The 22,363-nt window shown below is 48.1% G+C and overlaps 2 protein-coding genes across 3 annotated transcripts in view; one reads left to right on the top strand and one right to left on the bottom strand.

Moving 5' to 3' along the window:
• NT5DC3 (5'-nucleotidase domain containing 3) overlaps nucleotides 1-15,213 on the top strand; it is a 54,889-nt gene extending 39,676 nt beyond the window's left edge. Inside the window, exons 10-14 of the mRNA XM_081309508.1 lie at nucleotides 794-875; nucleotides 2,115-2,201; nucleotides 3,138-3,278; nucleotides 9,081-9,145; nucleotides 10,807-15,213. Of these exons, the coding sequence (XP_081165634.1) occupies nucleotides 794-875; nucleotides 2,115-2,201; nucleotides 3,138-3,278; nucleotides 9,081-9,145; nucleotides 10,807-11,059 (628 nt within the window). The 3' untranslated portion in view covers nucleotides 11,060-15,213. The remainder of the gene's footprint in view (nucleotides 1-793; nucleotides 876-2,114; nucleotides 2,202-3,137; nucleotides 3,279-9,080; nucleotides 9,146-10,806) is intronic.
• Nucleotides 15,214-20,475: 5,262 nt separating this feature from the next.
• The window catches only part of STAB2 (stabilin 2), a 155,410-nt gene continuing 153,522 nt past the window's right edge, over nucleotides 20,476-22,363 (bottom strand). For both annotated transcript variants that reach the window (XM_081311104.1, XM_081311103.1), the window contains one exon: nucleotides 20,476-20,879. In XM_081311104.1, the coding sequence (XP_081167230.1) occupies nucleotides 20,829-20,879 (51 nt within the window). In that variant the 3' untranslated portion in view covers nucleotides 20,476-20,828. The remainder of the gene's footprint in view (nucleotides 20,880-22,363) is intronic.

Here is a 22,363-nt window from a genome sequence, read left to right as displayed (position 1 = left end):
AGGCCCTGGTTTCAATCCCCAGTATTAACAGAAAGAAAAAAAAAAAAAAAGGAAACTGATTTTATGTAAAGACTGAAAGACATACTGACATATTGACATGTGAAGTGTTTCTACCTGGGTACTGGCCTTAGGGTCACTTCCCTTTTCTGCATTTTCTAGATTTTCTATAGTGAGTTTTTCCTTTAATTGGGAAAATAATCTCAATAAGTATTACTTAAAAAAAAAAAAAAAACGAAAGGTAGACAGGCACCCAAGTCCTGAGAGTGCCAGTCTCAGGGATGAGGCCTTATCTCTGTGGCCCATTTTCCATCATAAAATAGTACTTCTGGTCCTTCGACTTGTTTTCTATCCAGAGTGACTCAATTTAGTGGATAAATGTACTAAAGCAATATTTCCACAAACTTTTTTTTTTTTTTTTTTTTTTTTTGGTGTGTGAAACAGTTTTTCTGACCAAATAAATTTGGGAAATCTTTAGAAAGTATATTTAGAGCAGGACTTGTTTCAGAGCTATAAGTAACTTTTTTAAAGAGGGAGATAGGCAGTGTGTAGTGTTTCCTGGATTTATCTGACCCTGGTACCTTTTTTTTCCTTTCTGAATCACCTTAGGTGGATAGTGGTTCGCATGGTCTGGGGCACGTTGTACAGGCAGGGATTGTGGTGGAGCTTTGGGCTCAGGGATGTGTCAGGTGCATCAAGGGAGCTGCTTCCTGTCATCAGGAAGTGTCTGAAGTATCTCTGGGAGCAGGTGGCCTGAACTGTCATCACATGTAATGTTTCCCATTTCTGTTGTTAGACCTTTCCGAAAGGTGAATGAGAAAGGTGTCTTACTCTGGGATAAAATCCACAAGTTGCAGAAAGGCCAGATTTACAAGCAGGTATCTCTTGATCAGTTTGTCGTCTGTGTTGCTTTGCTTTGTGGCCAGCGGTCATGCTAATCAATGACTGACGTTTACTGAGGCTTGCCGTGTGCCCGGCACAGTTCGATCCCTTGAATTGACTGCTTATTAACTCGGTGGTAAATCTTAGGCTGAAAGTATTTTCAAAATGCTAGTATCTAAATTAACTCAAAGTTGAATTGTTTTTAAAAACAAACTTTAAAGCATTACACGGCACATAAAATTTAAGATGCCAGTGGTAAACCTTGGAGGTTTCTTGTTAAGGAGCATTAATCATGACGTATTACTAACCCAAATTGATAATTATTTCCTGATGAGATACGTTTTTCTGTACAGTCTCAACGTATTTTGGTGACATATAAGGCTTTCAAGGGTTTGAATGAATGATTGACTGGCTGACCCAATATTATTATGTTATTGAAGTTATTTTTTTTCCTTACATACTGATACGTTCTTGGTGGGTATGCAACAACCTTCCAGATTTGACAATAAGTATATTTTCCAGGCCTTGAAAAAATTAGATTTAGTGTAGCCATTTCACTTCTAGGAAGTTAGCCTAAGAAAATTAAGACTTACACCATGAAACTTTGCTATAAGAATGTTTATTATGAAGTAACTTACAAAATTGATAATGGTGTAAGCGTTCAACATCAGGGCATTGGTAAAAGGAATCATAGTGTCACAACTATTGTAATCACATTGAGATTAATATTTATTGATTTTGGGCTGGAGTTGTAGCTCAGTGATAGAGCGCTTGCTTACCTAGCACGCATGAGACACTGGGTTCAATCCTCAGTACCACGTAAAAATAAATAAATAAATAAAATAAAGATATCATGTACCTCTACAACTAAAAAAATATTTAAAAAAATTATTTTTTGAGTTGGAAAGTTGATCATAGCATGTTAAGTATAAAAGATAGTTACAGGGCTGAGGATATGGCTTACGTGTAGAGTGGTTGCCTCCCATGTGTGAGGCCCTGGGTTTGATCTCCAGGACTGAGAAAGAAAAAGAAAGATAGTTACAAACATGTTTACAATATGAAGACTCGAAAAATGCATTTAGTATAGAAGTCCAAAAGATATATTCTATGAAGGTGCTTTTATTTTTTGGTATTTCAAATAAACTGTAAAAGCAAAACCAATTTTTTAGATATTTAAAAAATATTTGGGACCATGTCTGTCATATGATGTACTGTCTGTTTTCCTCTTATTGCAGGGCAATTTGTATGAATTTTTGAAGCTCACTGGGTGGAGAGGCTCCAGAGTGCTGTATTTCGGGGACCACATATACAGTGACCTGGCGGTGAGCAGCACCTTTTCTCCTCAATTTGTTGGGGGACAGGTGTATTAGTCCCATTTATTTTTTGTTTAGAAGGTCATTTTAATCCTTTCCTAAGAACCTGAAGTAGGCCACATTTTTTAAATGTCTGCCTTTTACAGAACAGGATGGTTCAGAATTGTGCAAAGGATAAATTCTTATGAGGGCAATTGAAAATGTATGCAAAGAGTTGATCAGACCAGTACATTCAGACCATTTAAATAATGATAAGAAATGAATGCCCTTGTTAACTTTTCTTTTTTATCAGTACATCATGAAACATTAAAGATGGAGCATAAAAGCTTGAAAGCCTCAGTCCAGCTCTGGTCAGCCGGTCACTCCCAGGAAACAGCCACCCAGTGCCACCGAGGCTTTTCTTGACCCTGGGTGTGATGGCAGTTAGGGTTTAGCCTACACTGGGAACAAGTCTGGATTGTTGTATTGGCTGCCATCCTTGGTTCCTTATGGAACAAGGTTTTCTTTGTTGAGTGATGGCAGGTCTCTCCTTGCACGATTCCCAGAGCTCTAAGGGAAGTGGGTAACGTGAGGGTCGTGGCCCCTGCCACCTCCTTTGTTGCTGTATCTGGATGTTTTGGCCTTCAGATTGAGCCTCTCCCTGGCCACATGGGTTCCCTCCCTCTCCCGCCAGACCCTGGTTAATGATTCTACTCCCTGTGTTTCTGCAGGCGCTGTGATTCACAGCAATTATTTCCAGAACAGAAACTTTCTTAGGGTGGAATCGTCAAAGCTTGGGGCCAAATTGGTTTAATTAAGTGTAATTCATTGAATGCAACTTGGTTAAAAACTAACCATTGCAATTAAAAAGTAATTTAAATGAATGCTTCTTGTGTCTGGCAAAGGTAATGAAATGTTTGGGTTCTGTTGAGACTGATGTTGCCTTTCTGTGATCGCTGTGATTAGGATTTGACCCTGAAGCATGGCTGGCGGACTGGTGCAATCATCCCCGAGTTAAGGTCGGAGCTCAAAATCATGAACACGGAGCAGTACATTCAGACCATGACCTGGCTGCAGACCTTGACGGGCTTGTTGGAGCAGATGCAGGTTGGGATGTTTTTTCCCCCCTCACTTTTTCCTTTAAGCTTCTGGCTTGTCTGCTGGTCCAAGTTATTTCACATATTTTCTGTTTAATTGTGGTTATAAAGTATGAGGTTTAAGCTGTCCTCAGTAGGCTGTAGAATAACTTCTGGGGTTATTTTGCTGCTGAGGCAATTTGTCATTTTCCCTAAAGAGACCATTAAAAAAAAAAATGTGCAGTCATTTGGAGAGTGTTTGCAGAGCCTGCACAAATGCAGGTATTTATGATCCTCTGTCAGTGGAAATGGGGCCCTTACTTTCACCCTGAGTCACACCAGGGCTGTCCTGTGGGGTGCTGATTTGAGCAGCTCTGCTAGTGCTGGGTTTCAGTCTTTCCTCTTCCGTCAGCCTGCAGTGGGACTTCTCTATCCTGGGCCTCGGTTTCCCCGTCTGTAAGGTGAAGCGTCCTGTGGAATGTGCACTTCAGTCTAGGTTTGCTGGAAAGTGTCACAAAGCCAGAGTCAAGATCTCTGGGTCCAGCCTCAATCTGATTTTGAAGAAAATACGCATGGTTTGCTTTCCTTCTGGAGTTTGGTGGCAGTTAACTTCTTTCTGTAAATTATGTGGTCCAGTTTGGGACAGTTAGAGAGGAATGTCCTTTTTATTGGTCACATCCTGGCCTGTGGGAGCTGCTCCTCTGTTGCAACTGTGACCCCCAGTCCCCCTCCTACACTCACCAGGCCCCTCACTTTCTCCCTGGTCCTGTTGGCCTGGGCTGCTGTCCTCCTGGCAGGGTGGAGATAGCCAGGACTCTGCAGTGTCACAGAGTACTGATGGTTAATCTGCTTGCCAGCCATTGTGCTGAGAGCTTGCCCTGTGCACCGAGCTGACTCTTGGAGATTACGGGCACAGATGCCTGATGTCTTGGCTGACACTTCAGCTCTGGCACAGCCTGTTTAGTCCATCGGTGGCTTTGGAAATGGGCGAAGAACTGCCTCGCTGCCCTAATTGGCAGCCCGTTTTGAGGTGGCTGGGCGCTGAGCTCAGGCAGAGCTGTGGGGAGAGGCAGGCCAGGTCCTCTTGCAGGCCACATGTTCCAAAGCGTGAGCCCCTGCACGTCCGCCAGGCTGGTTTCCAGTGTTCCCTGTCTGTCCTGGTCCTTGGCTCTTCTCTGGTGAGGCTTTATTTTGCTGCTTCTACTCTACCGTGCTTGCCTGTGAGATGATTTTCTAAACACATAAGGAGTCGATTCTGGGCTAATGTAGCCCAGAGTTTGCATGTCACACAACAGCAGCTGTTCTTTCCTGTGTGCCAGCCACACCTTGAGTGCTTGCTCTATACACGATGCTCACTTAATAAAGTTGTCCCATGCAGGTAGGTGCAGATTTTCCATTTCAGAATAGGAAACCTGGGTTTCAAGAGGTTAGTGACATGTCCAAGGTCCTAAATGACAGATCAAGCCTTGAACCCGGACCTTGGGATGCCCATATCCGGGCCCTTGAGCATCATCCTAGTGCCTGCTGGTTCAGGGGTCTCAGGTAGAGCCAGAAGCTTTACCTTGTCTTATTTGTAGTTTATCTTTCTGTGGGTCTTAGTTTAACTGTAGTCAACTTGGTTCTGAAAATATTAAATGGAAAATTCCAGAAATAATTCACAAATTTTAAAATAACTTTTATTACCTTGTTGTTATTGTTCTGTGATTAATTACTATTATTAATCTCTTTCTCTGCCTGATTTTATAAGATAGACTTTGTCATAGGTATGTACACAGAGGAATAACAGCAGACTCTGAGCTTGGTGTTACCCCAGTTCAGGCATCCCCTGAGGGTTGAGTGCAGAGGTGTTTGTGTGTGTGTGACCTCTCCTTAGTTGGAGTCCAGTGACAGCAGCTGCTGGTCAGATATGCAAACAACTTGTGTGTAGATGACTTCACTGCTTTGGGAACAGTCTTTGTTTTGTTTTCCTCTCTGACCTGTAAAAACAAGTTTGACAGTTAAGAGTGTAACTCAGGGGCTGGGGATGTGGCTCAAGTGGTAGCGCGCTCTCCTGGCATGTGCGGGGCGCTGGGTTTGATCCTCAGCACCACATAAAAAAATAAAAAATAAAAAAGATATTGTGTTCACTGAAAACTAAAAAACAAATATTACAAAATTTCTCTCTCTCAAAAAAAAAGAAAAAGAAAAAATGATTGTGACTCAGAGAAAGGAGGTGTTGGAGATGTTTCTGGGACTTGGAGGATCAGTTATACAAGGCACAGGGTTAGGGAGTAGGAAAAGGGAATGAGCCTTACGGTGCACCCCGTTTCACAGGAGAGAAAGCCGAGGCCGAGAGATGAGTGACTTCCAGCATCACAGAGTCAGTGGTGGGCACCGGGCCCTGCTGACTGTAGCGGGTCTTCTCTGCTCTGGGCACTTGGGCCTTGTGTTCATTTCACCCTCGTGACTTCCAGAGTTCGGAGAGCGTCCCTTGCGTTTTATAGATGAAGAATCTGAGCACAGAGGAAAAACACCTTGCTCAGGCCTGGGGTGGCACTGGCCTGGGCTTGGGTGCCCTGGTCTCTGCCTCCGCGCTGCGCCACCTCGGGCTCTGACGTTTTATATGATGTTGGGTCAGCGGCACCAGGTTAGAGGAGTATGGCTGATAATTTTAAATATCCCAGAGAGTGTCCATCCTAACTGTCCTCCCTGTCCCCCCACTGCCCCCGCTCCCTCAGGGTTCACCTGGAAAGGTAGTCATTTTTCCACTGGTCCTGTGGCTCATTTCTAGAACTCTTAATTATTTATGAAGAGAAAAAATTTTCCTTTGAGACTGGATTTGATTTGGAGCCTAGTCTGATAAATTAAATAAAAGCATATGATCTTTGCTTTCTAAACAGTGACTTTAAAGAATCATGTTGCTAGCTAGCCTTGCAGTGCGCTCCACAGTGGCCACAGTTAGTGGTGGTGGGGCTGGTCACTGGTGGGGCTGGCCAGTGGGGGGGCTGGCTGGGGTTAGCAAACTTCTGCAGAGGGCCCGATGGTAGATGTTCAGGGCTGTGTGGGCTGTGGATTCTGTCACGGCTGCTCAGCTTTCCTAACAGAAGCAGCCATGGACCGTGTGTGAGTGAGCAGTTGTAGCTTGTCCTGCTGAACTCTGGTGGACACTGAAATATGAATTCATTTACTTTCATGTGTCATGAAATTATTCTCCTTTTGCCCCTCCCCCATCTGTCCCCCTCCAAGCCTATTATAAGGCTCCTGAGTGAGCACAGACCCTCAGAGCCAGTGTCCCTGCTGTGGTGTTGCTGCCCTGGCCTCAGCTTTCCAGATCCTTCCTTCATTGCATTCCCTTCAACAGCCTTGGGGCAGAAGTTGGAGAGGCTCCATCCTCATCCTTGGCCACCCTTCAGATTCAGGACCATAGGAACCCAGGGGTGGGAGTCTGAGTGGGTGCACCACCCACTCCATGGCTGGGAGAGCCGGGTGAGAGAGCGTGCCTTGAGCTTGGGAGATTTGCGTTGGCTCTTCTATTGGCAGAGCCGCCTCGGGTGGGTTCCCCAAGGGTCAGGAGTGGAGAGAGCTCCCCTGGCCTCTAGCAGCTAGCTTGAGAAGGGAGAGCAAGTAGATTGACTTAGGTCGTCCTCCTCCCTGTCGCCAGGCAGTGAATGTGCCCTCCTGCAGGGGCGCCACTCTCTTAGTCCATGGTGACTGTACTGTAGACTGGTGGCTTAAAGCAGAAGCATTTATGTCCCACCGTCCTGGAGACTGGGATCTGAGGTCCAGGAGCCAGCAGAGCTCTTGTCTGGGTGGGCCCAGCGTTGCATGGTGCTGTGCATGGCAGGAAGGTGGCTCGAGAGCTCTCTTGGGGTCGTTTTTATAAGGGCACTCTTCGCATTCGAGGCTCAACCCTCATCATTTTGTCACCTCCCCATACTGTCAGGCTGGAGGCTGAGATTTCTGCTTAGGAATCTCAGAGGGCCATCAGCACCCCAGGCCATGATGCACCGAGGGCGGGCCTGGGAGCTCCTTCCCGCTTGTGTGAGCAGTGGGCGCCCAGTTCACGGGGCAGGAGGTGGATGTGGGCAGAGGAGAGGTGGGGAGTCCCCCGTTCTCCGTGGCCTCACGTTGTGTTGGCCTGGTCTGCCCCACGGGGGCCTCCATTCCCGTCCTCTTGTGTCTTCGGCCTCCGGCGGAGTCCCACTGGGCAGAGGTGCAGGAGGAACTCGTGTTCATACATGTGAAGGTCCCTGTGGCGCCTGAGATTTTACTTCTTCCGATTTGGTCTGAATCCTGTATGTCCTGGAGCTCGGTTCTGGAGTAAGTAGCTTGTTGCTATCAAATGTGAAAGCTAATTCAAAATGCCCTCACAGAACCTGCTTCAAAACTCCCAGCAAGGAGAGGCCAGCGGCCTGTGCTCCTGGCACCCAGCCGGTGGGTTTCCTTTCTTTTATATTTTTTTTAGATATCAGTGGACCCTTATTTTATTCATTTAGTTATATGTGGTGCTGAGGATCAAACCCAGTGCCTCACGCCTGCAGACAAGTGCTCTACCGCTGAGCCCCAGCCCCAGCCCCACAGCCAGTGGTTTTCAGATGGAAGCTGCTTCCGGTGGGGTAGCCCCTGACATTAGCAAGAAGCCCAGCTTCCAAGCCCAGTCGAGACAGCTTTGTGTGAGTGCGGACTCTGCCTGGTGGCTGCGGGTGTCACCTTGGTGGGCCAGGCAGATGTGACAAGCACAGGCTCCCATGTGAGAAGCAGATGGTCTGCCCATTTGGCCTTTCCCTCTGAGCTCTGAGGTTACCCTGTGGTCAGGGATCCCAGTGAGCTCCACCTGTCCTCTGCGATCATATGTGCCTCCGACTCCGTCCTCCCTGTTCCCTTCAGTCACAAGAACGTTGGAGGGAGACTTGTGAGAGTCCACTGGGAGGTTGTGGGCAGCTGTCATTTTCTTTTTGTCTTTGACTCACATTTTGGCCGACCAGAAAGTCTCCTGCTCTTCCGTCACTCACGTTGAGATGTGTCATCTTGTTGCCCTTTGCCTCTTCAGATGTTAAACATCTAATAAGGCGATGTAACATTAAAGAAAAAAACCAGAACCATTTATGATCCTCCTACCTTTGCACAAATTTTTAAAAAATTCTGTGTTAATTTCTAGCACATATTTTCACATGCTTACAATTAGTGGATGTACTATTATGCACAGTGTTTCAACTTAACTGCTGTGATATTGATATACATGCATGTAATATGAAGTAGCTAGTATGTGGGAAGTGTATGTTAATATACATAATAATTAGATGTAATGGGTATGTCGCACATGTGGGTTTACACATATATTTTTACATGGACATACATGCATTACTTTTATACAAGCCTTTAATTACAGTTGAATATCTTCATAATATTCCCCTCTTAATTTGCTAAATCAGGTTTCTAATGATGGATATTTAAAACTCTGTGCTCTCTGTGTGTGTGTGTGTGTGTGTGTGTGTGTGTATGTCTGTGTGTGCGCGTCTGTGTTAATTTTGTAAGTGAAGAAGGCAGGGTTTCAGTTGGAGAATCTGAAAATGTATTACTTCACCCAAGTACCTGCCTCTCTTTTTTTTTAATTTAAAAAAATATTTATTTTTTAGTTATAGGTGGACACCATATCTTTATTTTTATGTGGTGCTGAGGATCAAACCCAGTGCCTCACGCATGCTAGGCAAGTGCTCTACCACTTGAGCCACAACCCCAGCCCAAGTACCTGCCTCTTAAAGAAATATAATTTTTCCAAGAGCTGCCCATCAAAAAATTCTGATGAGTTTGTTTGAAACCCAAACTATCATAATAACTGGCTTGTGTCCTGCAGGTTCACAGAGATGCTGAGTCACAGCTGGTCTTGGAGGAGTGGAAAAAGGAGAGGAAGGAGATGAGGTGAGAGTGGCTTATTTTGAAGACGGTGACCTGTTCTGGGTGTGCTCAGCCCACATGTTCTCCCAAGGCCATCCGAGGCATGATCGTGAAACAACCATGGTATGCTCCCAGGTGTAGATGTGGCTTCCCAGGACTCCAGGATCAGCTGTCTGCTGTCGGTGACAGTGGCATTTCTTGTAGGCCAGCGGTAACCTCCATTTTTCCCCTGCCCTTGCAGGGTCATGGGAGAAGCGGATTCTTCCTTCTCCTTCCTCCTCCCCGCCTCCTTGACTGTTCCATCCGGGCTGTTGGTGGCCCTGTGTTGCCAAAGCCGGTAGCATGTGTGGCTGTTGGGGCTGTGATGGGGGAGGGCTCTGAGCCCCAGTGAGATCTTAGGGCTCCTACACCTGGGTGTGTGTTCGTACCTGTGGCTCTTGCAGGAATATGCACATAGTCAGTCATCAGAATGTTTCCTGAAGCCCCTCTGCTGTCAGAAAAGTTTGGCAGGTGTGTGTCCTAGTGGACAGTTCGCAGAGGGGGCCTGTTGACAGTCGTGCTCCTTGCGAAGGGTGCTTTGTATGTGGATGCTCTTGGCAGGAATGCTGAAGAACCTGGCCCTCCTCAGGCCCTGGGTCCAGTCTAAGGTCTGGGAAAGTGGCTGCTGCTGGATTCTAGCCTCTGAGCACTGGGCAGCCTGGCTCCAGGGGGAGTCCGTGAGCACAGTGGGAGAGGTGTGGAGAGGGGACAGTGTCCATGCCTCAGGCTCTGTGGGAGCCAGGGTGGTAGTGCACGCTGTCCCTCCTCCTCCCACAGGCTATTGGCTGGCTAGGGCTTGCTCTGACAGGATTTCCTTTAGCATAAAGTATCATGAGAGGAAGATGGGGGGCAAGGCTTGGAGCAGAGGGACTTCAGGTTTCTTACTCTGCAGGCCAGGCCTGGGTCACATTCCGTGGGGCATTCACTTCTAGGAACCTCAGATTACTAGACAAAGGGACCATTGACTTTGAGTATTTAATATCTTCACATTTCAACGAGATTCTTCAGTAAACGTTGGAAAACCATCTAGGTTGTTCCGCCCACAGAGACCCAGGTGGGTTCTTTTAATGTTCTGCTGTTTGGTGGTTATTGCATCTGTCATCGACAAGTGATGGCAGGCAGGTGACACCACTGCTGGCGTTAGTCACACAGTTGTGTAAACAGTTATACTGTTTGCTGTATTTAACTAATTTATCAACATTCCATTTTTCTGGAATATTCTGTAAGGTTCCCAGCCACAAGATGGTGTGCATGTCCTGTGTGGGATGTTGATTTAGACACAAATGCACAGAGTGGCAGAGGGGCCACTGTAGGGATTTGGGACCTTCTGTGGAGCTGTGACCTTGACCGTGCAAACTGCTGTGGGCTGGGCTGGGCTGGGCTGGGCTGGGTTTGGAGGAGGCCCTGAGGTTGAAGCTGTTTCTCCTTCCTAGGCTGCAGTAATTGGGAAGTGTAATCACAGTCATCTCAGAGGTGTCGGATGGACGGATGGTTTTCTTGAATGGAAGTCAGGATTGTTCTAACTTCAAGTCCTGTCGTTTTTTTTTTTTATTAAGAGATTTTGATTTTAGTAATTGAAAAACCTTTAAAAACCTTTCTCTGCTGCTCTGTTTCCGTTTTTATTTATTTGTTTATTTTTGCTTTAGGGAGATGACCAAGAGCTTCTTCAACGCCCAGTTCGGAAGCCTGTTCCGCACAGACCAGAACCCCACCTACTTCCTGAGGCGCCTGTCGCGGTTCGCGGACATCTACATGGCGTCTCTGAGCTGCCTCTTGAACTATGACGTCAGCCACACCTTCTACCCCAGGAGGACTCCCCTGCAGCACGAGCTGCCCGCGTGGTCCGACAGGGCCACCACCTCCAGGGCGCCCCTCCTGCAGGAGGCGCAGGCCAAGTAACCCTGGCCCCCTGGGGAAAGGGCCAGAAGCAGCCCGGCCCCCACCGTGTCCACTGGATGGGGTGGACTCTGTGTGGGCCCAGTGGCTTTCTGAAGAGACACGATAGGCTTTTGATGTGGTTTGCACCTTAAGGACAGGACTCCCCAGGCTGAGAGGAGCCTGCCACCCACTGGTGCGCCTCCCTTCTCTCGGGGCCTGGGCGTAGCTTGGTACTGGAAGTCCCACTCCGCCTTGTTCTCTAGGACCTGGAACTGACCTGGGTTAGGTGAGACCACTCGTGCCAGCAGGTCCTTTAGACGCTGCTCTGGCTCTTGCACCGTTTACCTTGGGGGCTGCAGGGCCTGAGGATGCATGGAGATACCCCGTTGGCAGCAGGCAGACACTTCAGTAGCTGCTCCTGGCAGTACTGCTGTGAGTGGCAGAAGGTCCCTGAATGGCAGGATGCCCCGGTCTCTGGTCCTGAGGCTCTGGCGGGCCTTCCTGTGGTGTATTGCGTCCAAGAGAACCCAGCCTCCTGGAAGGACTTAGAGGAGAAGGAACAAGAACACTGTCCTCATTGTGTGCTTCTGTGACCCAGCCCAGGCCAGGCAAGGACATCTGGTACAACAGGAGATGGGAATGACGGCGAGGGCACTGCTCTGGCTATGGTCACCTTCCAGTTGGCCGCACCTCTGCCTACTGTCCAATGAGGCTGTGAGACATCCGTGAGGCAGAAGAACCCCAGCCTTTGTGGGAGGTTCCCCAGACCCACAGGAAGCCCAGAAACGCTGCCCCAAGCACTGGTCTCTTGCACTTACTGAAGGAAAGAAACGGAAACAAGACAAGACCCTTGTGCTGAAGTCCTGTGCCACAGCACCCCCAGGCTAAACTGGAATCTTGTTAGAGCATGTTTCCAGAAACTGTCCTGGTCTGTGGGGGGACAGACAAGGTGGCTTCCTCTCTCGACAGTCAACCACATGGGAGAGGTGCCGCTTTGGCAGAGGAGGAGGAAGGGGCCTCCGCCAGTCACCTCCAGCCCTTGCTTAGTTCTGGTTCCTGCCCCGTTTGAGTGGCTCCGGGAGTTCAGGTGGTTTCCTTTTGATGGTTCAGGTGGGACAAGATGAGAGACATCGAAGTTAGTGGGAAGACCTGGGTCCTGAGCTGTTCTCATTTCTAAGACTGAAGCAGATGGCTATGTTCTTCTCCTTACTTCCTCCCTCTGGAGGGAAGAACGCTTTATTAATCTGTAATCGTAGCATCTTTCTCTGAGCACCTCAGGGCTGTGCTGTTTTTACTGCAGATGCTTCCGGCCGGTGGTCTTGTCTAGTCTTGCTGGGATTCATCTTGGGATCTTGCTCTTTAAATCTGGAGAATGGGCAGGAACCTGGGGGGCCTGTGGAGAGCACTTGCTCATTTAGCATGTTTATGTAGGAATCGTACCCGGCTGTTGAACACCCGCCTGGTATTGCACGGGCTTCCGCCAACGTGCAGGAGTCCAGTGAGTTACGTGGCACCCTCTGGCTCTGCTCATTGTGATGCAGTTTGACTTTGGTGTTTGGTTGTTTAACTGTCCTGGTGGAGGTGATGCTTTAGACCCAGGTAGGCTTCTTTTCTTTCTGTGTTGTAGGATGAACACCGTAGGGCACAGTCGTCTGACCCTCTCTTGGGACAGTGGGTGTGTTGTTGTTGGTGTCACCCAGGTGTTTCACCACCAGTGTTTTGGAGTCTGGCTTTTAAGGCAGCAAGTGATGCTCAGAACTGCTCAGTTAGGGGGTCCCAAAAGGATGGGCTGGTGCTTTCTCTTGGCTTTTGATTTCTGCTTTGGAGAAGCAGAAGAGGACACAGGGGTGGCTGAGAAGCATCCGTGGCTTATGGATGAGGTGCCAGGTAACAGGGTGTTTTGTTTACTCAAGAGTGAAGTAGAACTTTTTAAAAAAATCTGCTCTCTTTTGAATATCTGGGCTAGGTGACCTAAGCCTTGGGGCAGGGGACATTTTCTGGGAATGAATAATGAATAATGAATTTTACAGATTATTCCCAGGGAGGAGGGTTTTCATTTCAGGGCCATGAGCCTGGCAGCCCAGAGATCTGCCAGGTAGCAGAGGCCTGGCATCCCTTGTACCAGGGCCACCAAACGAGGGCCTGGCACACTCAGCAGCGCAGCTCTGGGGAGCAGGGCCCAGGCATTTTCCCGCTTCTTCCTCCTCCAGCTCAGTCAGGGCAGGCTTAGGCCTGTCACCATCACGACTCAGCTGGGACCTGGCCCACTGCACTGTGCGGCTTGTTCTTCCCCGTTTGTTCTGTGGTGTGTGCGCTGATGGAAGCGCGTGGGCATCAGAAGTGACTGTTCTCCGCCACTTAAGAGAATCAATTTGTAAAGCAAACTATAAAATTAGTTTGAACATTTAAACAGTTACTGTTGTTAACCTTGCTTAGGTTGATTTTCTAAGAATTATGAGAACAAAAATTCACAGTCCAGGGGTATCCACACCACCTGTGACAGTCCAGCAAGGCTCGTGGCACCCATAGCAGGTGCTTGGGGAAGGCACAGCACTGAGGGTTTTTTCCAGAATTTTTGCTTTTATAGAGGAAACCTGGCTTTAAAAATAAAATTTTTAAGTTTTTGGCTTACAGCTCCCACTTTCTCCTACCACCCCTCCCTGTCCCTCTCCCCCCCTCCTTCCTTCTCTCCTCCCCTCCCCTTCTTCCCTGTCATATTTGACTCTTGGGCTCCATTTTCTGCTCTCACCATTAATTCCACGTAACACCACCTGCTGTGGATTCTGGCCTCTCAGGCGGAATCACTGGTTGCTTTGAGTAGTATATCAGCCCTCTTAATTATTGCAAAGGAGAAGCGAGAAGCAATCTTGCCTCCTACTAATTTGGCTTTTCCTCTGTCCTCCTCTCAATAGGTTTTTAAGTGGCAGAGAGTGCTAAATATTGGCATTGAATTCTATTTAGCCCAATGCTCATTGGCTGCCAGAGGCCCAGACGGGACCCCGTATCTAGAATACTCTTAAGACTAAATTTGGCCAGATGCAGGGTTGTCTGATTATTCAACTGCCTCTTTTCCCTCTTAATAATATTGATTTCCTTTTGTACCACCCTTTTTTTCCTTTAGTATGTGGGAGCTGGATTCAAAGTTGAACTAACCTTTGACACCACTGTTGGCTTAAGGGAAGGGGGGGGAGGGGAGGGGAGGGGAGGGGAATGAAGTTCCTCTAATAAGGGTCAGAGAACTTGTCCCTTAAAGGGCCAGACAGGTACAGCTTTGTTCCTGTAGACATGGGCATGGGCATGGCATGGGCATGGGGGCTCTACCAAAACAGACTGTGGGCTGGATTTGTCCCTGGGCTGTGGTTTGCCATCCCCCACTAATGGATTGTGTTGGTTTCAAGGGTGACATTCCCCTCTTGAGAGGTGCAGATGAATAACCTAATTTTGGATGCAGGTCTGGAAAGATGTTCCCTGGGTAGGTAGGTGTGCCAAGTTCCCTTCTGAGCTGCTTTCTGGGCCTGTTTCCTGGCTGCTCGGTGGTCAGACTCAATGTTTCCAGCACATATCAAGATTGCTCTGTGGCGTGTACCTGAGATACCTCTCGTTGTTTGTTATTATGCTTCTTGGGTGCTGGGCTGTGCTGCCCAGGTGACCTTTCTGAACTGAAGGACTTAGTTCCCCAATGGCGGGGTGAGCTGTTGGCTGGCTGTTCACAGCTGTCAGACCTCTGGGAATTTCCCTTGCCTCACCCCAGATCACGGCCCCTTCCTGGGGGCCTCTGGACTGCTGCACGTGGAGGCACAGAGGCCTGGCCTCCCCAACCCGGGATAACCCTGTAGATCCCCCCAGCTCCACCCCTCTCTGCTGGTCAGTCAGGCCTGCATCGAGGTCAACGGCAACCCCTCCACCCCTTCCCACAGATCTTGCATGCAGCGCCCACCTCCAGGACACCCACCTGGGACAGTGCTTCTGTACTTAGTAGTACAAGCTTCAACTCCAACTTAGGAGCCTTTTCTAATTGTTTAATGGAATGACAATCTGTGCCTATACAGTAACAGGCATAAGAAATGCAAATTAGGTAACTATTTATTCTCAATGTGAATTTGCTATTTATTCTGAATGTCGATTTTATGTGTTAGTGACATTGAACTCAACGTCAAATAAAAGTTTGAATTGTATCGCCTGGTGTGTTGCTCAGTCATCGCTCCTCTGTACTGATGTTGACAAAGCCTTATGAGATTCTCGTGAATCCACAGCATTGTTTTCTCTTCTTGTCGTGGGAGGGTGCCAGGGACTCAACTCAGGGGCACTGGACCACTGAGCCACAACCCCAGCCCTATTTTGTATTTTATTTGGAGACAGGATCTCACTGAGTTGCTTAGTGCCTCACTTCACTGAGGCTGGCTTTGAACCCTGGATCCTCCTGTCTCAGCCTTCCGAGCCGCAGGGATTACAGGCGTGTGCCACTGTACCCAGCTCATAGTGCTGTTTTCTAAACATGCCTTTTGTATGAGATTTGAGATAATCTCTAGTAAAAGAAATAGAAGAATTTTTAAAAAATTTATTTATTCTGATCAGTTATACATGATAGCAGAATGCTCTTCGATTCAAATAGAAGAATTTTTGTAGTTAAAAAAAATATTCTTCTTGGGCTGGGGATGTGGCTCAAGTGGTAGTGCGCTCGCCTGGCATGCGTGCAGCCCGGGTTCGATTCTCCAGCACCACATACAAACAAAGATGTTGTGTCCGCCAATAACTAATAAATAAATAAATATTAAAAAAAATATTCTTGGGCTGGGAATGTGGCTCAGTGGTAGAATGGTAGAGTGCTTCTCTGTGAGGACCTGGGCTCCAGCCTCAGCACTGCGTGTGCATGCACACCACTGCCCCTCCACCATGGATCCCTACAGGGCTGTCCCTGAGAGAAGGATCAAACTTACCTTATACCTCTGGAGCTTGAAGGCTGTTCATACAAACAGGATGTGAGCGCAGCCTGGGGTGGGGCAGGAGGCTCCGCTTCTGGCCCCCAAGGAACTGCTTCCTCCAGAAGGAGCAGGAGCTGGGGGTCCACGTGCCTGTTTGTAGTCAAACACTAGGAACAGTGGAAGACGGTTTTCAGGAAAAGAAATAGGGATCAGGAGCTCGCATTAGGAAGTCAGTTCACTTATGCGTTTTGGGTAAATTTGTAGATACTTTTTATGTTTTTTAAATGTGTATGTATGTGTGGGTTTAACATCTTAAAATTCTTGACCAGCTGTCCCTCTGCTTGACAGGGGGCTTCTTTTCTTTTCCTGAAATTGGGAGAGGACTCTGGGGCTTCCTGAGCTTTGGACTTGGCTCAGCAGAAACCCCAGTGATGGGGAGTAAAGTTGTTGGGCTGGGCATTTTGAATTGTCCTAAACTTTGCACATGGTACCAAGAGCCCAGTACAGTGAAAAGCTGCCCCTGCCCACACATCCTTCAGGGTCTTGCTGACATCCAGGCACGGGGAAGCCTGTCTGTGTCTCTAATAGCCTGTTTCTAAGCTTAGACCCTTATTATGTTTTACGTGTAACCAGAAAGAATTTTTTGTCATGACTTTGACATACTGAATTTTCTAGGAATGCAGCAATATATCAATCACAGAGGATTTTAGCTTTGCCATATTCAAAACCTTGTAAAGAATCATGCACTGTTTCAGAAAAGCACCCCCCCCCCCCAACAGTGCCACTCTTGAATTGATAGTCACACACACACCTGTTAGCCTGTATTTGTGGTCGTCATTTTAATGAGATCCTGCAGATGCACATCTGTAAGAGTAGACTTACCATCTTAGTCCATTCAGGCTGCTATAACAAAATACTGTGGGCTGGTGGCTTATGAACAGTGTATTACAGTTGCAGAGACGGGGAAGTCAAGGTGGAGGTACTGGCAGAGTTGGTGTCTGGTGAGGCCTGTCTCCTGGTTAACAGATGGTGGAGGGCCGAGGGAGCTAATCATATTCATGAAGATTCACCCTCCCGACTCAATCACCTCCCAAAGGCCTACTTCCCATCACCATGGGGATTAAGATGTCAAAATGTGAATTTTGGGGGAGACAAAGCATCCAGACCATCGCAGTGAATTAACCCCTTTTAAAAATGCCAGTTGTGAAAATATCATTATTTAAGTGGAATAGTGTCTCCTCTCAAATCTGAATTTAAGCAATTATAATATCTTCATTATGTCTTTGTGGAATTGAACCTGAGAACTTACCAAGTATTTGTTATTATAAATTACTTAGGGGACAATATATTAACTAAAGGAACATTATTGTGTATGATGGTAGGCAGTGTTCTCTATGGATCTGGGTGTGTGGTACTAAGGCAGAGGGTTGCTGTGGGTCAAACTGCAGTTTTGGAGAGCTGGCCTAAGAGGCCACCCCACAAGGATTCTTGGGGGCTTTGATGAGGCTCAGCCCACCACCATCAAATCCCCTGCATTCTTCTCCAAAGCAGAGCCCCCAGGGCACAGGAAATAGAGGCAAATCATCACCCCTGGTCACACTCTCACATGCCTTTTCCTCTAAGGTAGTATAGCGATTCATAAGCCAACAGGTCCTAGTTAATGTGCCAGAGTTTCTTTGTAAGTGGTTGGCTGAGGTTGTTTTCCCCTCATTGCTACTAAAGCCAGAAGAGACTTTGGGTAGAGGCTCACAGGTTTATCCCATATCCCACATGATAGTTCCCTGGACATCAGCTCCAGCCCCTGGGGACACCATCAGCTGTCGGCTTGTTAGGCCCACCCACCCCGTGCCCAGGGGCCACCAGCCCTGCTCTAGCAAGGGGAGGCTGGACCTCGAGAGCAGATTTGCCCTGCTGCATCCCTGGCGGGGTTCCCAGTGACCCCTCACTTTTTGAAGCTCCATCGACTGTGCAGAACTTTCCCCAGGACTTACTCTGCCTAGCACCGTTCTGGGAACTGGACACAGCAGGTGAAGACCCACAGAGGGCACATTTGGAGCTGAATGATCTGGCCCAGGACTCCAGGTTGTGGAGAGTGAGGAGGATGGAATTGTTTAACATCCGTGGACTCCTCCCCCATCCAGGGGCCTGCCCCCATTGGACGGGCTGCTGGGCAGCGGGGCTTATGCCCCATGAGCTCCGGAGCACTGGAGAGGGAGCGGTCAGCTTCAGAAGGAGCTGACCTGGTGGCCCCTCTGGGCTAAGCCAGCCCGGGTGACCCATTCCTCTGCCTACGCCAGTTGCTCATGCCCTTTCCTGACCCCAGGGGGGGACTTGTGTGTGGGTGAAGGGCAGTGCCGGGAGGGAATCGTCCTCTCTTCTGAGCCAGCTCTGTGAGGAGGTGACTTTCCTGAGTGGTACACTGTGTGGGTGTGATGAGGACAGTAAGGCCAGTTGATCCCTTTGAGCATGATCTGTCCCCTCAGAAGGCACAGTGGGAAGATGCTGTCTTCAGTGGTGTCATTGATCCCCTGAATGAACCCGCCCTGAAGCCCCCACTTCTGAGCCTTCTCGTGACACAAACCAGTACAACCCCTGGTGATGAGAGGCTGAGTTCCCATTTTAGTGAGGGAGCCTACAGTTAAACCTATTCTTTTTTTAAAACTTTTAATTTGTTCTTTTAGTTACACATGGCAGTAAATGTATTAAACCTATTCTGGTTTTTAAGTCTCAGATGTCTCTAAAGAAAATATACTGTGCACTCGCACACACACACATTCCCCCTCCCCCCCCCCTCGTACCCCTTCCAGGGCTAAAATTCCAGCAAACCATACTGCTTACTGAGACATGGACACAGATAACAGGAACTTGGGACAATAACAAGAAAATATGTAGATCTGTGTGCTGAGCCAGACACGAGCTGTGTGTGTGTGAACTAGGAGCTTGAGTACAGGAGTGGACGGCACTGATGATACCCTCTGTTTGGGCAGGTGACATATGTGTCCTTCTCTGCCTATGATCCCCACACAGCACATGAGATGGGCATGGCCTTCCAAGATGTCAGTCAATCTGCTGACAGCAAGACATTACAAAGTTAGACTCAGACCCCCTCACTGGGGTGAAACTTTCTTCCTCTCTATAAAAAGGGGCTTCAGGTTATCCTCCTCCTCCTTATTGTCTGCCTCCCTTGTGGGAGCTGGAAGAGAGGGGCCGACGCTGAAGAATCCCAAGAAAAAGACATTTTCTCTTTGTCAGTGTGGTTATTTCGTGCCAGTCCAGTTCACTTGGAGTGACCCTGAATGACTCAGTAGTGTGACACGACAGGTCTGGACTGCATGAATAAGGTTCTTCGGGAGCTCTCTCTATAAGCCCAAGGCTTGGCTGCATGCTGGTATAGTTTACCTTAGATAAAGATGCAGCTTGATGGTAAAAATTTCATTAGCTTTCATTGCTGTGACAAAATACCTGGGAAAATCAACTTAATGGAAGGAAGGGTTTATTTTGGATCTCCATTTCACAGGTTTCCGTGTGTGGGTGGTTGGCCCTGTTATTTTGGGCCATGGTGGGAGCATGTGGTGAGTTTTCTATCCCGAGTTTCAATAAAATGGTGCAGACTGCATAAGGTCTTAGATTTTAAGAATTTAGGCTGATGAAATGATAAGAACATGGAGAGGTTATGTGAGGTCTTCCTCTGGGGTGGGAAGAAATGACCCAAATGTCACCTGCGTTAAAATCTAGGGCCGATATCCATAGATAGGAGCCATGTGGGCACTGGGCCAGGGCCTGTGGGAGGAAGGAGAGCTCCAGGCCTAGGGAGAAGGACCCCAGTTCCTCTACCCTGTTCCTTGTCATACTGTCACCTGCAGCAGCTCACTGATTTCTCTGGGCCTTAACTTCTCATTTATAGAAGTGTGTGTTTGGACTCGTATTTTTCAATCTCGCCCCCCATCCCTGGACCTTTATCCTGCCCCCAATCATTTCAAGAAGAACCTTGGCATGATGTCCTCAGGTTTACCCATGCTTTTGTATACAGCGGCACATTTCCGTTTAGGGCTGAGTAGTATTCCATCTTGTAGATGTACCACAATTTGGTCACCCATCATCAGATGACAGACATTGGGTTGTATCCACTTTGGGGCTGTTAGGAAAATGCTACTGTGAGTGTGTATATATGAGTTTTTGTGTGGACCTGCTTTCATTTCTCAGGTATATACAAAGGAATGGGATTTCATGTGGGGGTTCCAGTGTCTCCACATCCTCACCAACACTTGTTACTCTCTGGTTTTTGGATGCAGCCATCCTAGTGGGTGAGAAGTGGCATCTCACAGTGCGGGGGGGGGGGGGGGAGCGTCACATCTCCCTAAGGTGATCGCACAAATGAAACTGAATTCAGAGAGGATCCAGTTGTTGCCTGACTGCAAGGCCCTAAGAAGTGGGTTTTGCCTTCTGAGTTTGGCTTCTCTGGGGGCAGCATTTTTGTTTTCCCAGCCACTGGGTTTGTTCCGTTGACTCTGTTTCTGTCCCATAAACATTTATTGAGCATATTTCATGAGCCAGGGACAGCAGTGGGTGCTGGGATACAAAGGTGGGTGAGGAGAGCCCCGACCTTCGGGAGCTCAGTCTAACGGAAATAAGATCACAGTCCCCAGGACACGGGAGAATAGGAGAAATGTCATCTGAAAGATACAAGGGAGGCTCAGAGAGGGGAAGTAACCCCAGGTCATCTGGGGAGATGAGGTTCAGCTCTGAGAGCCTCATCGTCTGCAGCGCGAAGGAGCTCTGTGCTCCTCCAAGCTCAGAATTCAGTCAGAGGCTTCACAAGGCTGTGGGTCCCCATGGCAGGCTGCTGGCTGGCTGCTCACGTCAGGTCCTCACATCGCCCCCAGGGGGTCACTGCTCTCCAGCTGAGGCTCCCCAGAGTCCTAGAAAAGAGGGGACCGTGAGACACCCACCAGGGTGTGGATTGTCCTGCTGGTGGGTCCTTCTAGGTGGAACGTCTCCTTTGGCCTCTGATCTGGGGCCTAAAACCTGATTCTCCTCATGATCACACGTGCGGTGGGAGCTCCCGTCAGTTCATGCAGCTGCCTCACATCAGGAGGTAGGGTGGCCTGGTGGTTAAGGACACCCGTTCTGGGGCCCATGCAGTCTGCTGCCTGAGGCCGCTGTGGGGCCCTCGACAAATCACTCTGCTGTCATTTCCTCATCTCTAAAAGGTCTTAGTGATATTCACCTCACAGGGAGGTGTGAGGATTGGACATGACATTTAACAAGGTGTAGGCACCCACCAAAGGTGGGTGTTTGAGATGTCTGGACCGATGACAAATATTGTACGCCCTTTAGTACCAAAGGCCTGGGAACCTAGCTTTGGGGCTGGTGTCCTAGGCTTAGGATTTCTCGTACTGGAGCATTTTGTCACCTGTTCTTTACAGCAGGTGAAGCTAACTCCTTCTAGGATCGTCTCTCACCTGCCTCAGGTGCACAGAGCTGAAGGAGCCCTTGGAGTCGGACAGACACCTGGGAAGATGTGCATGTGCTACACAGGTGTAACTGTCTTCTGCTTTTTAAATAACGTGGACATCAGTATCACAAGGCTCACAGGAATAAACTCCCACCAGTCAATTATTGCAACTCAGTTGACCTCAACCTTGAAATTTTATATGGGTTAGATTAAAATCCAAAGTAAGATTTGCGATCTGATTCTGTTCCCATCTATTGCCAAGATCTGCTACCACAGGCACTAAGAGCCGTAAAAAGAAGAATAACATCCATTGCATTAGACAAGCTTAAAAATGTTTCAAGAGAACATTTCTTTGGAATGTTTCAATGCTAACCTACAAAAATTCAATAACTGTAGTGTGGTCTTGGGGGAAATAACATAGATATGTGCACTGAACAGTGACAGCAGCTGCGTGGCCTTGGTTAATATTGCAGAAGGGTTGTGGGCTCACACCAACAAGACTTGAGTATTTCCCTGGACCTGAGGAATGTCACCAGCTCAGTCTGCTGGGTAAACAAGGACATTCAGGACACTGGCTACGGGTAGCTGTGATTGTTACATAAGAGGAAACAATGAAGTCGTTTCCCTATCTCCTCAGTCTAGAGCTGGTAATAAACCACACACCAGTGCACCTTCTGCATTTGGGGACTTCAGACTATTTCTTGCCATGAGTCCCCTGGGCGGCAGTCAATGGAGGCCCCATAATAAGCTCAGCTGTCACTAACAATAGAAATAAATGGTTCCTTCTTAGCAGACCAGAGCAGACCACCCAACCAGATAAAGGCCTCATCCAAGAAAAGTAGCTCCCAAAGCAAGAAGCAGTTCTAACAACGGGCAGAAAAAAATCAATGTAAATATAAGTTTAAAGGATAGCTAAAGGAAAAATTCATCTTCTAAGGCCTGATGGCT

The sequence above is a fragment of the Spermophilus citellus genome (genome assembly GCF_964194105.1).
Source record: "Spermophilus citellus genome assembly, chromosome: 10".
Classification (NCBI taxonomy): domain Eukaryota; kingdom Metazoa; phylum Chordata; class Mammalia; order Rodentia; family Sciuridae; genus Spermophilus; species Spermophilus citellus.
Note: the sequence above shows the minus strand (reverse complement) of the source record. Positions and strands in the feature narration are given on the sequence as shown.